This window comes from Hippocampus zosterae, chromosome 18, assembly GCF_025434085.1.
Source record: "Hippocampus zosterae strain Florida chromosome 18, ASM2543408v3, whole genome shotgun sequence".
Taxonomy (NCBI): domain Eukaryota; kingdom Metazoa; phylum Chordata; class Actinopteri; order Syngnathiformes; family Syngnathidae; genus Hippocampus; species Hippocampus zosterae.
In genome coordinates this window covers 3016684-3035929 of record NC_067468.1, presented here as the reverse complement: position 1 = coordinate 3035929, position 19246 = coordinate 3016684, and the positions used below count along the sequence as shown (strand labels likewise).

General features: G+C 41.9%; 1 protein-coding gene across 1 annotated transcript; it reads right to left on the bottom strand.

Annotated features, from left to right (window-relative positions):
- Positions 1-1003: 1003 nt before the first annotated feature.
- On the bottom strand, positions 1004-17605 carry LOC127590671 (long-chain fatty acid transport protein 6). The gene is made up of 10 exons (XM_052050094.1): positions 17052-17605; positions 14693-14896; positions 13684-13842; positions 9250-9374; positions 5165-5359; positions 4612-4702; positions 4316-4514; positions 3005-3102; positions 2423-2553; positions 1004-2316 (listed from the first exon to the last, which is right to left on the bottom strand). The coding sequence occupies exons 1-10, from the start codon at positions 17524-17526 to the stop codon at positions 2140-2142; spliced, it is 1854 nt and encodes a 617-aa protein (XP_051906054.1). The 5' UTR covers positions 17527-17605; the 3' UTR covers positions 1004-2139.
- Positions 17606-19246: the final 1641 nt, after the last annotated feature.

The following is a 19246-nucleotide window of genomic DNA, read 5'->3' as shown; positions in this document are numbered from 1 at the left end:
TGGGGGAGTGGCACCTCTGGCTAGAGAGAGCTGAGCAGCCATTTACAATCTGGACGGACCATAAGAACCCGACATTCATCCAGGCTACCAAGCACCACAACGGTCGGCAGGCACACTGGCCCAGCTTCCTCAGTCGCTTCGACTGTACACTGACCTATCACCCTATCAACTGTAAGGCAGAGGCCCTTTCCCGACAACACCCACAGGAGCCTGCTACTGAGGAACCCCTCACTACCTCCCTTAAATGAAGGTGATTGGCATGGTGACCTTGAACCTGGAGGCTGCTGTCAAGCGTGCCTGACGCTCCCATCCAGCTCCAAGTAACGTGCCTCTTCGTCGGCTGTTTGTTCCGAACCCCGTTCGCTCTCTGGTACGCCAGTGGGGCCACACTAGCCGGTTTGCTTGCCACCCAGGTATCCATCGCGCCTTCACCTTCCTGGATCGGAGGTTCTGGTGGCCCACCATGAGGAGAGATGTTAAGGTGTTTGTCAGGGCCTGCATAGTTACTACACCCGGTTGGACATGGTCCCATGCTACAGCCCCTTACTACACCTGGTTGGCCCTGGTCCCATGTGCCATTGGATTGTTTTTAAAAAGGTTTTTAAGTATACATTGAGCCGGCGGCCCGGGAGTCCAGTGGTTAGCACGTCGACTTCACAGTGCAGAGGTACCGGGTTCAATTTCAGCTACGGCCTCCCTGTGTGGAGTTTGCATGTTCTCCCCGGGCCTGCGTGGGTTTTCTCCGGGTACTCCGGTTTCCTCCCACATTCCAAAAACATGCATGGCAGGCTGATTGAACACTCTAAATTGTCCCTAGGTGTGAGTGTGGGCATGGATGGTTGTTCATCTCTGTGTGCCCTGCGATTGGCTGGCAACCGATTTGGGGTGTCCCCTGCCTACTGCCCGAAGACAGCTGGGATAGGCTCCAGCACCTCCCGCCTCCCTAGTGAGGATAAAGCGGTTTGGAAAATGAATGAATAAATGAATGAATGAATACATTGAGCCTGGTTATTTTGTCTCATTAAATTATTTATTTCATTACATAATAAAAATCTACTTTCTGAAGGTACATTAAATATTGTAATAATGTCCATCGCAAAATTCAACACCCATACCATATATTGCAGGTTTCTCAATAACACACTGCCCTAATTGCTAAATAACCACAGTAATCCCTCGTTTATCGCGGTCAATGGGGACCAAAACACCCCCCGCGATAAACGAAAATCCGCAAAGTAGCGACCCGCCATATAGGTACACGTACATGTGTATGAGTACAAAAACTATTTATTAAGGCCAAATTGAATGGTATACATGCATGTAAAGTATTTTTGTAAAGTAAATTTTGTCGTAATTAACATTACAAAATGCTGTATACAAATAGACTTAAACATATATAAGTTAGGTTAGGTTAGTGTATGAATAACAAAATACAGTAAACATGTACATGTCTGTACTGTATATGTTGCTCTGTGTTTTTCAACCTGTGTGCCGCGGCACACTGGTGTACTGCGAGACATTGTCAGGTGTGCCGCGGGAAAATATCCAATTTGTATGCCTGTGCGGTCTTTTGCCCAGAAAGTAATCATGTAGTAACCTCCCATACCGCTAGGGAGCAGCAGCAGCTAGCCAACTGCCTTGTGTTTCGACGAGAGACAAGCGAATTTGTGACGCATGAATGCAGGACAACGGTGAAACAATAAATATGAAAGATGATAAAATACTGTTTTCTTTGTGTTCATTTGATTCCAATTCAAGCTGTTATAACGTCATTCTTCAATGTTATAGTAACAATGTAATACGTTAAATGTTAAAATAAGCGGGGGAGGGGTGTCACATTTTCAGCTAGTGGTGTCCCGCGAGATTATTTTCAATGAAAGAAGTGTGCCTTGGCTCAAAAAAGTTTGGAAAACACTGCTCTATGTGACTCGCTGTTGTTTTGCTGACTTTCGCTGCTTCTCCCGGACCGTTTGCGGCCTTTTTTTTTTTTTTTTTACGAATATGTTTGAAAAAATCCGCGATGCACTGAAGCCACGATAAACGAACCGCGAAATAGCGAGGGATCACTGTATTTATAAATGATTAATTACTATTGCTCTAATGTGATGCTTATTACTCGTCAGATAATTTTCTCAGAAACTATAGTTTGATTTTCCCGTGTACAATATCCTCATATAGAGACACATTGAGGAGGAGATAGTCCTTCTGAGTGATATCTAAGAAATACAGGTTATCCTTTGTGATTTCTGGGTTAAATCCTTCCTGGACCAGCTTCCCCTTCTGTTGCTTAAAAGTCTCAGTCACGTCCAGAGAGGTCTGGGGTGGGGTGGGGGGGTGGGGTGGTGGTGGTGGTGGTTGTGGGGGGGGGGGATACGGAGTTGAGCGAGTACAAATACAAACTGTGATTGAGAAGGTGACATACCTGTATTCTGAGAAACCACGGCCAGGCAAATGCAGGAAGGGTTTCGACCAAGTGGTCGTAGAGTTTTGGACCATGCAATGTGAGCCCCCGTTTTAAAACAATAGCAGCCATGCCAACTCGACCTTCATACCCTGCAATTGATATCACAATGAAAAATAAAAGCCAGCATGTTTCACTTATGGTGCAATAAAGTAAAAGTAAACCTAACAAGGATTCACACAATAATTTGGTACAACACTCGGGTTATCAGTAACAGGTTTGATTTAGCCCCCAAAATTGGTTCAAATGAATAAAATTAGATTTAAAAAATAATGCAATTGAATAAAAAATGTATTTTTGGTTTATTCATTTCACAAAACCATTTGGGTGTTGAGTGTTGATCCCGTTTTGACTCAATTTGGATTATATTTGACTGAAGGTAGTGTTGGTGATGAAGAATTTAATGGTTGGGTGGATGGATAGTTGAAATGCTTTCCCACAAAAAATGAAACGGAACATAATTTTTCACAAGATCTTGCTCTGATGCTTGTCATGTGTACAACATCATATGCAACTGCAGCAATGAACAACAATGTTACATACCTGGTACTGTGACTCCATAAACATTGGCCTCTTGAATAAAATTGAGAAAACATAAAACCTCAGAAACCTCCATAGTGGACACGTTTTCTCCTTTCCACCTGTATCAGACAGATCTTGAGATGTTTTTGTTCTTCCATTACATTCTCCATTACATCCTTCTATGATGGAGACTTGATGCATGTCAAAATGCTACGGTAATTGTATCGCTAATATTAAACCCACAAGCTAGCCACATAAGTAAAAACAAACAAACAAACAAAAAACCAGACGACACACAAAGCCAGCTCTGCACAATATGCGGTGAGCAGCTCGTGATTTCGCGTTATGGTCAGTCATATGTTTTCATGCAGTTGATACTTTTTTCTGTGGTGCTTTGTGTTGGGCCATTTCACTGCTAATATTGTTACAACAAAATGCAGCCTGAGTTTATTGCTATATCTACAATGCAGTACCTGCGTTACAAACTCAATTACTTCTTGGAAGAAGTAATTTGTAACTACTTTTTAAAAGTACCATGCCCAACACTGCTCACTGCTCATCACCCATACAAGGACAGAGAAAATAAACAGAATCTGTTGACTGCAAAGCAGACATGCCAATTACTCTAGTACCATGCTGTCCAGAATACAGTATACGCCAATCAATTACTTTAAACTGCCTCTAGTGAGGTTAAGCAGCTTGGAAAACAGATGTGAAGCCATTTGATGTGGAAAATGTACCGTATTTTCCGCACTATAGAGCGCACCAAAAAGTCTTCCATTTTCTGAAAAGCTCCCCGAGCGCCTTAAAATCCGGTACGTCTTGTGTATGGTCATTATGGTAATACGTCGACTCCAAGACGGACGGCTCTTTCCTGGAGACATGCTTCCAATGTTTTAACTTGCTGTTGGTTCAGTGAACTGTGTTTCTGCTTTATTAAATAAGTTTGTGTTGCAGCTCCGAAAAAAGGAGAGCTGTGGTGTTAATTTTTTTAAACAGTCTCAACAAATCAGGTATGTCTCCGTGCCTTCTTCCGTTCAACTCGAGAGGTGTTCAAGACCGCCTCCAAAAAATGTAAACTAATGATTACTTCATGAAACTGCAAAAATTGAAAATACATCAAAACTGAAAAGCAAGCAAGGATATCACAAAATAGATTTTATAGCCCCCTCCCTACAGAATTTATATTGTGATTTCATCATTTGTGAATACACAACAAAGGAATAAATAACTACGACAAAATAGACATTCATTGAAGGTGAGCCTCATAATCCAGTGCGTCTTTTAGTATGGAAAATACGGTATTCTGACACAAGCAATGTTGACCGGTACCTGAAAGTGTCCCCGATGCGGTCACGAAAGTAAAGAAAATTTCTGTTGTCCTGCATCAGGAGGTCTCCAGTGTTAAAATAGACATCACCCATCACAAACACATCCTTGATCAACTTCTTGTCAGACTGGACCTTATTTCCAGCGTAACCCAAGAACGGATTCATAACTGTCACAGGAGCAACCAGGATACCGGCATCACCTGCTCGAATAAAATAATCCAAAATGATGTGAGACAAATAAAACATCTGTCAACGTGAGAATGACATAATAGTGTTCATACAAATTATGGAAATTACCAATCGGTGCTCGTACACATCTTCCAGACGATGTTCTGAACGGTTCATATGTTTGTGTGTCATATCTCAGGAGTTCAAATGGTACTGAAAGCTGAAGAATCAGAAATGTTTTAGCACCAACCATCGAACCAATCACATTCTTAGTTTGTCATATTTACCCTTTCAGGGACAGCGGTTACTACAGCAGACAGCTTATCATGTTATCAGGTTATAGGTTATCATTATTGGTGCATGAAAGTGATAAAGACTGACTACGTGGGAGTATGCAATTACAAAACTTTGACAATTTCCAAATTATTTGTGCGCTATATATTTGTAATTCAACAGGTCATATATTAATGTTTTCATTTAAAAAAACACACATTTTGTTGTATTGTTACACAGTGCTGAATGGAAAATCGTCTGTAAAGGGTAAGAATAAGTATTAAAAAAAACACCTCAGGATTGATGCGAATGGAAGCTTTTTCAAGGTTGCTCCTTTTTGAAAATGATTATGACATACATTAGGCAAATGATAAAATAACCACAGAAACAAACGATTAAAAAACCCGACCTTGTTGAAATAGCTTGCTCTCCCAATGGGTCCAACCTCATCGGTATAGTTGAGGAAGCCAATGCTGGCCTCAGTTAAACCATAACCTTCTCTGATGATGATTGTACGAAAGCGTCTGGCAAATGCATTCCACACATCTGATCGAAGCCCGCTGCCTGCTGCAAGCCAAACACTGTGACTGTTCTCTTCTGGAACCTGCATACAAAGTAGAATATTTGAAAGAATCTGAAATAGTGCACATATGCTATTAAACATGTCGGAGAAGATGCCTGGCTTGTTTAATTTCATTTTTGTAGGCCTGTTCCATTGCAGAATTAGTCATTATTAAAACAATTCTCAGGGATTTCCAAAGGTGCATAAGTTGAAATCCCACTCTTGCCGTTCAAAACTTGGTTCATTTAAAATGTCTAATTAGCAGGTAAATGATTACATAATTCTCAGATAAACCCTGAACAGCATGAAGAAAATAATTAGAATTGTGTCATTCAGTGAGCAGAGATGGGCACTCTGTCCTTGGGACAGAACGGTATGCCCAATTTGGGGAACAGAGAGCAAAATGTTTTTTTAAAAAGGATGGTCTAAGCAAGAATGGGAGTGAGTTTTTGTCCATCCCTTTAACCATTCCTAACTGAGTTAAAATATGGTGTCGGGAGGCAAAATAACAAGGCCAGAGTGTTGCCAAGCACTGTATTTTCTGAATAGCACAACACTAGTTCGTGCGACGTACGTCGTCACATTTAAAGACCTATTCTTTACCTAACAATGCTGCCACCTAGTGTACAGTCTGAGAACTTAGCAAAGTACCGACAGACACCTATTTCACCTACGATCAATCTGGCGGTTAAGAAAGCTGACGGCATTGTATGTCTCTCGGTGCCTGCCCACCAAGAGACTGACTTCACCTTGACGCATCCAATACGGATGCGGCCTTGAGGTACCCAAGAAGGCATCTTATTATCTGAAATGTAAATGCTGTCTATGATAATACTTGCTTGTGGGGGTTGCACAAGGCACCATTCAGGATGGGATTGGCAATACTACACGAATATATGGAGCAAAGTAAGTGCTGTCTATAGGATATTACTTCCCGCCTGCAAAGCCATTGTAAATGAGATGTTCGGACCCGAAGCAGCTAAAGAATAGCCTGACTGCTGTAAAAAGTAAAAACAGAAAGAATGAAAGCTGTGGAGGAAGAGCTTCCTGTGTCTTTCATCGATTGCTGCCACAATATCAGATCTGTGTTCATCCAAACCATTTATCACACTGAGTGAGAATAAACATGAAAGATTATAAAATATTGTATTTATGTTGATTGGTGCACAGGCAGCCAGCTGTGACCCCGCATGGTCAGAAGATGGTCCATGGGGGCTGAAGAGGCTCTGCGGGACTGGTTCGACTCAACCAGGTGGGAGATCTTCAGTGAGGTTCATGTGGAAGACATTGATTCAGTCACCGACAATATTACGGACTACATTAACTTTTGTGAGCTGAACACCGTACCCACCAGGACTGTGCTGTGTTTTTCCAGCAACAAACCGTGGTTTACTCCCAACATAAAGGCTCTCCTAAAGGAGAAGAAGAGGGCTTTTGTGTTGAGAAACAGAGAGGAGCTGAAGGCCATACTGATAAAGCTGAGAAGCAGGATCAGAGAGGGGAAAATCCCTACAGGATGAAAATGGAGGACCAGCTACAGGCCAGTAATGTCACTGTTGTCTGGAGGGGCCTGAAAAGCATCTCAGGCCACAAAAGCCCAATGGCATTGACTGAGAAGGACAAGGACTGGGCAAAATTACAACTAATACTAATACAACAACAATTACAGTAAACCGTTTTTTTCAACCGGTTTGACCAGACGTCTTTCCCTCCCCCCAACCACCAGCACCCCCTGCAGCTGCACCCACTCTCACTGTGGACTTTCGACCCCCACCCATCCACCCACCCACCCCTCCTCTCACAACGAGCTTCCAACAACAAACAACTGCCCTCTCAACCAACACTACACCTCCAACCCCCAGTCTGTCTCCTGGTTCCTGCCTGTCTGTCACGGCAGTGCAGGTGAGGAACCAACTGAGGAGGATGAATCTGAGGAAGGCAGCAGGTCCAGACAACATCAGTTCCCAGCTCCTCGGGACCTGCTTCGACCAGCTGTGTGACATTGTCCAGCACATGTTCAACCTGAGCCTGAAGCTTGGCAGAGTTCCACAGCTGTGGAAAACTTCGTGCCTGCTCCCAGTGCCCAAGAACCCACACCCGAAGGAGCTCAACAGCTACAGACCGGTGGTGCTGATGTCTCACCTGATGAAGACGCTGGAGAGACTCATCCTCGCCTACCTGTGACCGCTGGTGAGCTCTTCACTGGACCCGCTACAGTTTGCCTAACAGCCTGGCATCGGTACGGAGGACGCCGTCATCTACCTCCTCCACTTGGTGCTGTTATACCTGGAGATGCTGGGAGCACTGTGAGGATCATGTTGTTTAATTTCTGAAGTGCCGTCAACACCATCCAGCCCAACCTACTGGGGGACAAGCTGCGGCACGCCGGAGTGGACCACCACCTCACATCATGGATTACAGATTACTTCACAAACCGTCCGCAGTATGTGAGGGAACAGAGATGTGAGTCGGACAGACTTCTCTGCAACACTGGGGCGCCGCAGGGGACTATCCTGGCTCTATTCCTGTTCACCCTCTACACCTTGGACTTCAGCTACATCACTCCAACCTGCCACCTTCAGAGGTTCTGTGACGACTCTGCGATTGTCGGCCTCATTACAGAAGGAGATGATTGGGAGTACAAGGTAAGAAAGACTTGAATTGGTGCCAGCAGAATCACCTCCAGATCAACCCCGGGAAAACAGCCGGGAAAACAAAAGACTTCGTGAATTGGTGCCAGCCGAATCACCTCCAGATCAACCCCGGGATAACATAGGAGTTGGTTGTGGATTTCTGCAGGAAACAGTCCTCACCTGCACCGATGAACATCCAGGGTACGGACATAGAGAGGGTGACCTCCTACAAGTACATAGGTATTCTTCTCAACAATAAACTTGACTGGTCTACCAACACGGACGCCCTGATCAGAAAGGGACAAAGCCGCATCTTCTTACTCAGGAAACTGAGGTCTTTTGGGGTTCAGGGGTCACTCTTTAAGACATTCTATGACTCTGTGGTGGCTTCGGACATCCATTTCGGCATTGTCTGCTGGTCAGGCAGCATCTCTGCCCGGGACAGAGAGAGACTGGAGCGACTGGTCACGAGGGCCAGTTCTGTCCTGGGCTGCTCCCTGGACTTTCTGGAGGAGGTGGGCAACAGGAGGATGCTAGTTAAACTAAAAGCTATCATAGACATTCCCTCCCACCCCATCCAGCCCGCCCTGACAGCACTGGGCAGCTCCTTCAGCCAGAGACTGTTACACCCACGCTGCAAGAAAGAGAGATATACCACCGCTCGTTCCTACCAACTGCTGTCAGGCTGCTAAATAAACACACGTGAAAACCTGGACTCACCCCATCCATACATTGCAAATAGCACAACCACCTTATGCAGCACATCTGCAGTTGCATATCCGCTTATATCTATATTTTATATTTTATATTCCATTATGTACAGTTCTTTTTCTGAAACATTTATTTTGTGCACGCAATACTTTGTTTTTCTTTTCTCCCCCCCTTCAATTTTGCTGCTGTAGATTGCAAATTTCTCCATTATGGGACAAATAAAAGGTTTCTGATCTTATCTTATTTGGTTCCTATTCAAGGTGTTGTATTATAACGCTATTTTTCAATGTTAAAGAAAATGCTTATGATAACAATATAAGACTTAATTGTGAAAATAAGCGTTTTCACATTTTCAGCTAGCGGTGTGCCGCAGGATTTTTTCAATGAAAGTGTGCCTTGGCTTGGCTATTATGATTTTCCTGACCTGACTTGAGATAAAAAGCCCGTAATATACAGGAAACCCATTTTCAATTAAATGATACGACTGTAAATAAACGTGTGCAAATATCCAATCCTAGGGAGCTCTATTCTGGAACAACAAGGCACAAATTAAAATTAAAAAAAAACTTTGTTTAAATGTTATCTTACCACAGTATGGTTGACCAGATATCGACAGAGCTCTCCGATGTACTGCACCACTGTCACATTGTATTTCACACAGTCCTTCCAAAACTGACTGGCTGAAAACTTCTTCTTTAAAACACAAGTTGCACCTTTGAAACAAATGAACAAAAACACAGGGCAGACAAGTAGCATTCAACTACCGTATTTTCACAACTATAAGGCGCCATTAAAAGTCTTAAATTTTCTTCAAAATAGACAGGACGCCTTATGATGCGGAGCGTCTTGTGTATGCGCTGAGTTACAAAACCTGACTGTCAGCTGACACGCTGTTTATATAGAGAAAAGGCAGACGTGAGTGAGGACAGGCATGTGGGGAAGAAGTCCGCCAATGAGTGAAGGGTGGGCGTGTAAGTGGACATTAAAGGGACGCTCCAAGCAGGTACCAACACCTGTATAGATTGTGGCTATGTGCGTGGTTGCAAAACAACTTCGGTTTTGGTTTTTAAGAACCCCCGAAAATACATTCTACAAAGAGACACGCCTACGAAGCTCAGTTCAAACATCAAGCCATCGGCATGCGTGCCCATCTCACAGCAGCGGTGAAAAACCAAGACGAGCAAATGAACTCTGAGCTTGCCGTTACTCCCGGAGGCTTGACTAAAGAACTCCAATCGCTGGACATCGGCATTAACCGGGCGTTCAAAGTAAAGTTGCGGCCGGGCGTTCAAAGTAAAGTTGCGAACGGCATGGGAACCAATGGATACGATGGCATACACAACTTTACAAAGAGTGAGAGGCAGCGCTGGGCGAGTTACGGCACAATATGCGAATGGATTGTGGCTGCTCTGACGAACGTGTCTGCTTGCACTGTTGTTCGAGTTTTTGGCAAAGCCGGCATCATTTCTGTGGAGCCACATGGCAATGAGAGTGACTCTGACAGCGAGAGGGAACGCAGCGTTTTTGAGGGATTACCGGTACTTGCACAATTGTTCAATTCTGATACAAGCTAAAAACAAGTCCTCATCCTCTGTATCTGTATGTCTTGGCATGCTACCGTATGCTTCAAGCTAATGTGTATTTAGCGTGCGCGCATGCATGCCGTATGTTTAAGCTGGTGTATGTTTTACCACTTTAAATCTGCGGTCAATAATACAGTGCGTTTTGTCTATGTGTAAAATACAGAAATAGCACCCATTAATGAGACTGCGCCCAACCATACGGTGCGCCGAATGGTCGTGAAAATAAGATGCAGTCATTAGTGCGCTCCATTCTGGGTGCATGCTCGTCTAATCCACAGATGTCATTTTCCTGTTTGTAATTGTAATCTGTTCTTTTATGTACTGTATTTTCCGGACTATAAATCGCTCCGTACTATAAATCGCACCAGCCATGAAATGCATCATAAAGAAGAAAAAACTAAACAAATTCGCACTGGAGTATAAGTTGCATTTTTGGGGGAAATGTATTTGATTAAACCCAACACCATATTAGGGGTGTTCACACGGCAAGATTTGGTCCGGTGCTACGCCGTGGCTGCCCCAGTAGAGCGTTCACACTTGCAAATTAGCTCCGGCGTGGCCCCGGAAAACAGCTTGCACCGGACCAAATTTGATCCACCTCAGGGAGGTGGTTTAAAAATTTGCTCCAGAGCAAATGCTTGTTTGCGAAGCAGCACCGGTGTAAATTTGCACGTGCAAACGCAACTGGGTTAAATTTGCTCCAGAACAATGCTTGTGAAGAGTTTACGTACGGTGAGAATGCGTTGCTTTCGTGCTCTGTCGGACTTCCGTTATGTTTGTTTAATAACGACACAAGACTTGGCTGGTAACATCTTTCCTTTTGTAGGGGACTGGACTGTCTCGGAGTTGATTGTGTAGTTTGCTCCTTTGTTGTGTGTTCACAACCCCCCATATAATTTATTTTGTGATTTCCTCTCTTGATTTTCTGTTTGGCGCAATACATCATTGAAGTCATCATTGATTTACGTTTTCGGGGGCGGTCACTCTCGAGCAGAAGGCATGGAGACCGAGAAGGAGAAGGACGTGCCTGCCCAGTAGTCGCTGGAGTTGTGTATATGTTTTAAAAAGTACCAACACGAGAGCTCATTTGTTTTCTGTCGTTTTGCTCCGCTGCAGGAACTGCCGTGTAAACGCAAGTGGGGCTGCACCGACGCTGTGCCGGTGCTGACACGCTAGGCGGCTTTGTACGTGTGACCGCTCCACACAATTTGCTACGGTGCAAAATATATCGCCACAAAATACATCGGTGCAGCGCCAGAGCAAATGTGTGCCATGTGAACACCCCTATTGAAAGGCAATTTAAAATTATTAAAAAAAAAAAAAAGACTCAACAACACACTGAATAACTACGATATGATAATGTGACATGACGCATAAACAACAAACTGAAAACACACCTGGGATGCTTACGTAACATTAAGAGTTATTCAGATAACTACAGCATAACGAACAAACTAACAAATTTACCAAATTATCATTGTCACTCCAAACCACTAAATTTAATTACAATCATACCTCGGTTTTCGACCAGAGTCCATTCTAGAAGGCTGTTTGAAGTGATTTGTTCGAAAACCGAAACCATGATTCCCATTATAGTCGATGTAATACATTTTAATCCGTCTAGAAAACAACTTTTTATAAAACATTTTTAAAAACTATTTTACACCATAAACTGTATACACGTGTAATAAGAGAGCAGGTAATCTGTAAAATACTGAATAAACATTTTGTATGTTTTATTTTTACCAATTTTAACAAACATTAACATTGTAACATAAAAATTCAAGTAACATCTCTCGCTCTCATCGTGACAATTGTAGATTATATTATTTTCCACCTTGAACTAATAAACCCTAAAGTAATGGCTGTAACTATGGACTCTCTCTCTGCAACACTACGCTATGGTATGAGGTAACATCCCTCCATCCATTTTCTGAACCACTTTATCCACACGAGTGCAGTTTCGTCCATATTAAAAGTTCGCTGGGGAAGATATTCCTCGGCCTGGATGAGATTTTAAAACTGAACTTTAAACTTTTCGGCAGCTTCCTTGTCTGAACTGGTTGCCTCCCCATGATGAATCAAGGAGTGTATCCCACTTCATTTCCTCACCTTTTCGAACCATCCTCTGCTTGCTTGAAAATCAAACTCCTCAGGAGCAATGCTAGGATCCTTTGCTTTGCTTTGTTTTGCTTTGCCACAAATCGTATCTTGGCTAAGACTGTCCCCTGCTAGCTGTTTCTCATTTATGAAAATAAGCAAACGTTTCTCCACTTCCGCTAATATTTGTGACCTTTGATTGCTAAACACACGAGATCCTATAGCCACATCGGTGACTTTAAGATGGTCTTTCTTTTTTAGGATGCTGCTGATCGCCGATTTTGGCATGCCGAAATTCTTAGCCAACACAGACACACATACACCCGATTCATATTTCGCTTTAAAATCTTTCTTAAATTCCATAGTTTTGCGCACGATTTTCCTCTTTTTTCACCAGATTTACTCCTTTCACTTGCTTTCTTGGGTGCCATAATTAGGGACTGATACACAATGCAGAAATAACTGTCCGATTTGCTTTAGATGTCAACAAACACGATGATATTAATATATATATATATATATATATATATATTGAACACGTCCGCTGACACTGGACGCTCCTTTTTAAAAATCTTTATTGAACACGTCTGCTCACAATGGAACGATACACGAGGAAGCGTCACTTCCTCGCCTACCCGAGGAAGCGTCACTTCTTCGCCTACCCGAGGAAGCGTCACTTCTTCGTGTAAGGAAGGCGAGAGAAGTCAAGTAGCGCATTCAAGTGCGCTCAGTTTGGTCGATAACTGATTTTCGGTCGTAATCCGAGGCATAAAAAACTCAACATTTTTGGTTGAAAACCGATTTGGTTGAGAACAGAGACGTACGAAGACCGAGGTTTGACTGTAAATTTTCACTCTCTGTGTCACTTTTAAATAAATCTCCGGAGGTAGAAGATGCGGGGCTTCCTCTTCAACGTCGCCCACGTCAAACTCATCATCGATTTATCAACACAGACCCAGAGCACCTTCTTGCGGTTTAATGTGAAAATAATGTGAACTTATATAATACTGCACTGTAATGTGTTCATAATTTCACATAATAATTTCGCTCCAGATTATAAGTCGCACCCCCGGCCAAACTATGAAAAAAACTGCGACTTAAGAGTGCGGAAAATACAGTATACAGTATATCGTTATCATTATGACATGAATTGTTCTCCTTTGGGCAGATCATTCTCCAAAAAGAGACCTCGGTATGTTTCATTTTCTGGTTAAATGAAGGTTTCGATTGATTGATTGAGATACTTTGTTGTACACCATACAGAGCAGACCACACACATGCACACAGGCAAGGGAAATGTGATTGCTTAGCTTTGCCTACTGTTCTCAGACGTTCTTACCAAGCTGTATGCATCCTCCAATGCCTAACAGTGAAGCAGACATGTGGTAAAGAGGAAGCGTGATATAGATGATGTCTTCAGATGTAGCTCCGCACATCTGAAAGAATGCCATACTCATAATGGCTTTAAGATGACCCACACGTGCTGCCTTTGGGAAACCTGACCGAGAAAGGGACATCATTTACAGCTAAAATGAACAGGTTCACTTCTCACTATTCAAACTGTGGACATAATGTGTGAAGTATCACAATTATGAACTGGTTCCACTCAGTGAGATGATGGCAGTTAAAGAGTTTACAATGCTAACAGACAGACAAAAACAGGCAGATAGAGATGTGTATATTTAGTGGCTTCGTACCCCTTGAACTGTTCTAGATCTTGTCATATTATAAACCCAAATGTGCTCATATTTGGTGGGGGATTTTATGTGATTAATCATTACAAAGTGGTAAATAATTGTTAAATGGAAGGAAAATTATTTCAAACATTTTTACAAATAAAAATGAGTAAGATGTGGCGTGAGGAAGTATTCAACCACCCTGAGTCAATTTGTTGTAGAATTCCCGTTAGCTGAAATTACAACTGCAAGTCTTTTGGTGTACGTTTCTCAGAGCTTTCGCATTCTCAAACTTTTTTTTTTAAAAACACACTGTTTTTGCAGAACAGCTCAATACCAGTCAAAATAAATGATCATCTGTGAATAGCAATACAGTATTCAAATTTTGATTTGAAGATTCTCAATGGGATTTAAGTATGGACTTTCCAACACCTGAATATGCTTTGAGCTATATCATGAAATACCAATAAAAGACATTTGCATTTGTGGTAATGTGACAAAAGGTGCAAAGGTTCCCATGGCATAAACACATTGGCAAGCCATAGGTATGAGTATTTCATTTTCATCAATTAATGAATCCATTAAAAAAAGATACAATGCTTGTTTTATATGTCATCTCTTGAAAAAAACACTATTCATTTATATTTGAAACATATTTTAATCATGTCATACCTGTGGTTCCCGATGTAAATATGAAGAGGAAGTTGGACATGATGTCGACTTTGAGTGGCTCACATTTGTTTTCTGTTGACATGTTCTCTACCTTATCCAGTAAACTGATGAAACCCTCACTCAGTGGTGAGTGATGTACTACCCACACAGTTATGTTGTCTTTCTGCAGGTCAGGCAGGACTACCTTCACCAAATGATCCAAACCTACAAAAACAGACACAATGAGCCATCTCACTTGTTCTCATATTGTTCTCAACTCAAATAAAAATGCGTATATATAAACACAACTATAAATATTTCCCCTGACAAGACTAATAACAAACCAGATGACACTGTTTACACTCATTTGAAGAAAAAAATGTGACTGATTTCAAAACTAGTAATACATCACTTTGTTTTGTGCAATAATACAATGTGATGATTAAACATTAATTCGCCCCTCCAAAGGAAGATGTAATTCCAAAGTGGTGCGCAACAGAAATTAGTGTGACAACCCTGATTTAGAACCCTGATCCTGTGATTCCACAGGAACTGTGTGCACCTCTGCACTATGAGTCGGACATGTTAACACAGTCACACACAAACACACATTTATTCATTAATGTGTGTGTGTGTGTGTGTGTGTGTGTGTGTGTGTGTGCGCGCGCGTGTGTGTGTGTGTGTTAACATGTCTGACTCACAGTATATATAAAATACATAAAGACTGTGTCAAATCAAAATAACATAAAGAAGATTAATTGGTGACAATCTCTCGTTTGATAGCTACAAACTAAATACTGCATTAGTTTCATTTGCATGATTCACAAAGAGTTTGTGTGTGAGTATACTGTCGGATACAGTGGTGGCGTGGCTGGCGTGATACTCATGCCAGGCACAATAAACTATGAAACTCATGGGCTGAACACACTATGATTATGAATAACCCATTCCCATGCATCTGCGTTTGGCTGGCAACCAGTTAAGGGTGTACCCTGACTAACTGCCTCAAGACAGCTGGGATTGGCACCAGCATGCCTGCGACCCTCGTGAGGAGCAGCATGGATAATGAATGCATGGACGTTCTCATGCAGAAACAGTTGAAATGCCATCATTAAGGTGGCATTCTTCTCAATATTACCTATACAAATGACAAATCAAATTTAGTCCCTTAACAATTAAATATGTAATATGTCAAATTGCTCATGAAAACCTTTTAATTTCAGCCACTTGATGGTGTGTTTAAATTTCATTGCCAAAAGTGAATTTTAATGAGCAGCCTACCATTCATCAAAACATTGTCGAATAAATTACATCAGATCGTATCTCAAGTTTCATAATGACAGCAAAAAAATGGCACAAAGGCAAAAAAACAAAAAAATGACACCAGGGAAGCCTCCACTCGCCAAATTTTATTCAAACCAGCTGCCACAGCGATTGTTAATACTGTGCATTACGGTAATCTGCGGCCAGCGAGCAGGGGTGGCAACCTTCAAAATAAAAGCTTTAATATTCATGCATGCACGTCAGTGGTTTGGATTATAAAATAACTTTTTAGTGGTCAGGCAACATGAGTTCACCCAGGGAGAATGAAAACTGTCTCAGAATAGCACCATGAAACGTTCTGAAGTAGAATATTAAAAACAAAGTTAATGTTAACTCATCACCAATGAGTGAAATTACACCTGGTTAAAAAAAAGAAATCAGCTAAAAATTCAGTTTGCATTATCCTGCAACCAGACCAGGTATAGGGCACACTAGGCTACGCCTGGTATCCAGCCATAATACAGTACTTTCATTATGATCTTATGTTACATTTCAAAATAAAAGGCCTCTGAAATCTGCAAATTGGACTTTTACACCTGATTAAAAAATGTATTAAAAATTAAAACTTCAGTGGCCTGGTTGCTGGATAACAAAAACCGATTTAATTTTTTTTGAAAATTCTGATTTAAAAGTACTGTTGTTGCACATCTGGGTTGGCCTAGTGTTACCTTGACCTAGTGTGGTTCCGGGATCACGAAAATTCTTTTTTTTTTCGATATTTTTTTTTCAAACAGGTGTATTTTAATCATCGACGTAGAGTTAACATGAATTTTTGTTTCTAATGGTGCTGTTCCGAGACAGGTTTAATTCGTTGATCGTTGCTTGACCGCTGAGAAGTTATTTTCATAACATATCAATCCCAAACCATTGACGTGCATGCCTTAGTTGGGAAGCTTTTATTTTGAAAGTAGCCAGCGCCGTTCTCTGACGGCAGTTTGCCGTAATGCCGAGTATTAATAATCACCGCGGAGCCTGGCTTGAATTCAAATTGCGAGTAGAAGTTGGCCAGACCGCAGTGGTAAAAAGTGGAGTACAACTGAGAAGAAATGTGAAGTACCTGTGCCGACAACAAGGGTCTTAGCTCCACAGCTCTCAATGCAGTGAAGCAAAGACTTGGCTTTGATGTTCGTGTTAAGAAACGCGACTTCACATCCCAGTTTACTCAGTCCGAGCCACACACAAATAAAATCCGGGTCGTTGCACATCAAGAGAGCAACAATGTTTCCTTGTTTCAAAGGTGCCTGCCTGAATGCGTTCGCGAACCGATTACTTCTGAGGTCCACATCTTGATACGTTAGCATCTGGTTTTCAAAGATAATGAAGGGCTTGTTCGGGTTCCTATTCGCCTGGAGGAGAAAGCAGTCCAAATATGTGATGATTCCTTGCTGCATGCGAGCTTGCAACGACTTTCTGTACATCCGGAGTTTCAAATAATACTTTAAATCTACCCACAAAAAGGGATAATATATTCTCTGATAGAAAAGAAGAGGCAGCAAAGCCGCCAAAATACTAGTAAAGACATAAGTAAACATCTTCGTGTGAAAATCCGACTTGTTGCAAAACGTTTGACAAGCAGCAGCGATAAATGGGTGGAGGAACACCACAGGGGAAGCCACAACTATTGGCAGTTCCACATGAACCTATCAGTGGCCAGAATGCAACGGCGCAGTCTTCAAGTCGCGATTATATCGGGAAACATTTTCGGACATCCAAACACAATTACTATATCATTAAATGGAAAGACTGCTGCGTTCACAACTCAGGTAGGCTACGGACCATTAAAAAAACAATAACCATACTGTTCTCCAAGCATGGATGCAAGGGTACAGTATACATAGTGCTCGATCACAAACACTAAAAATCGTTTTTTTTCCACGTTTTTGGACAGGTACACACATAAATATACAAAGATACACCCACACAAACATATACAATGTACATGAAGCAATGATTATCAAATCCTTATCAACCTGTATTCAAATGAATATATGACAGAGACAAGATGTTCAAACTGATCAATCACCTGTTCCTGTAATATTTGTAGTGTACATTGCGTCTGTGTTTAGAGTCAACTTATGTCCCTGACAACTCTTCCTTGCAGCAGCAAGCATTAAGCATTTGGGAAGTCAAGACACTTACATAATTGTTGATCCTTTCGAGATGGTGTTATTCCTCATTCTTGTTTGATGTATAGCTTCAGTTGCTCACCCATTCAGGTGTCCCTTGTCAAATTTTGCATTTCATAATTTTGCCACACATCTTCAATGGGAGACCGTTCTGGATTGCTGCTCTCATACTCTTCGACTACGAAGTCATTTTGTTGTAATGTGCAGTATGTGACTTACAATTATATTGCTGAAATAAGAAGGGGCATTCCTGGAAAAGAAGTTGGTTGGGTGGCAGCAAGATGTGCTCCAAAACCATTAATGGTGCCCTCACAGCTTCGGCACTTCATAAGGTCCCAGATGCTGACTTTTGAGCTGTGCGTTGAAAACAATGTGAATGGTCCTTATCAACAGCAGTCGGTCTTCTGGTGTAGTTAGTCACCCAGCATTTTTAACATGTGGTTGTGTAACCGCTGCTTAAGAAATCTGGCCTTGATCAAGATGTGCTGTCTAATTTTAGACCATTTGCAGGCTGCCTTTTATTTAAAAAAAAATCTCTTTCTTGGATAAACAATGTCATGGAGGTTTTCCAGTCAGGTGTCAAGATGATGCATCGCTCCGAGTCTGTCATGGTTCAGTTTTGTTTTGTCTCCAGCAAGTGGGAGTGGAGGGCTCATCCCGTTCCGCAGCTGTCTTTCATCATGCTATGATTGACCTGTTTTGAGCCTGTCTCGCCGTCACTAGTTGTCGGAATATTCGCATTGCTCCCGTTTCACGTCCAAGTTCTGTATTCTAGACTCTCGTTGCTTTTGATTTTTGTCCTTCAATCTGTCATAGTTCTGGTTTGTTGTTCTTGTTATTCTTCTGTGTATTTTGGTATTTGCTATCCTCTTTGCATTTATGATTAACTTTTTGATTGGCTTCGCTTTGTCATTTTAGGAAAGTGATTTGGGGTCATTTCTTTTGCCTTTGGCAAGCTGTTTTTATTCATTGTATTATTTACTCTGTGTTTCTCCCAGCGACTTATGTTGTACGTTGTTGGTCTCGCGACCAGTTTTGGCTATAAATAATTTTTTTGTTCTTGATCCACTCCTGGTAGGCATTTTTGGGATCTGCTCAGTTTAGAACCATCACAGTCTGCCCTGTT

Excerpts from the sequence above, each read along its gene's own strand:
- LOC127590671 (XM_052050094.1), bottom strand. The coding sequence starts at position 17,526 with ATGTTTACTTATGTCTTTACTAGTATTTTGGCGGCTTTGCTGCCTCTT. Across the intron at positions 4,703-5,164 it reads GAGCAAGCTATTTCAACAAG|CTTTCAGTACCATTTGAACT; the intron begins GTCGGGTTTTTT and ends CTGATTCTTCAG. Across the intron at positions 2,317-2,422 it reads CGTGGTTTCTCAGAATACAG|ACCTCTCTGGACGTGACTGA; the intron begins GTATGTCACCTT and ends ACCCCACCCCAG.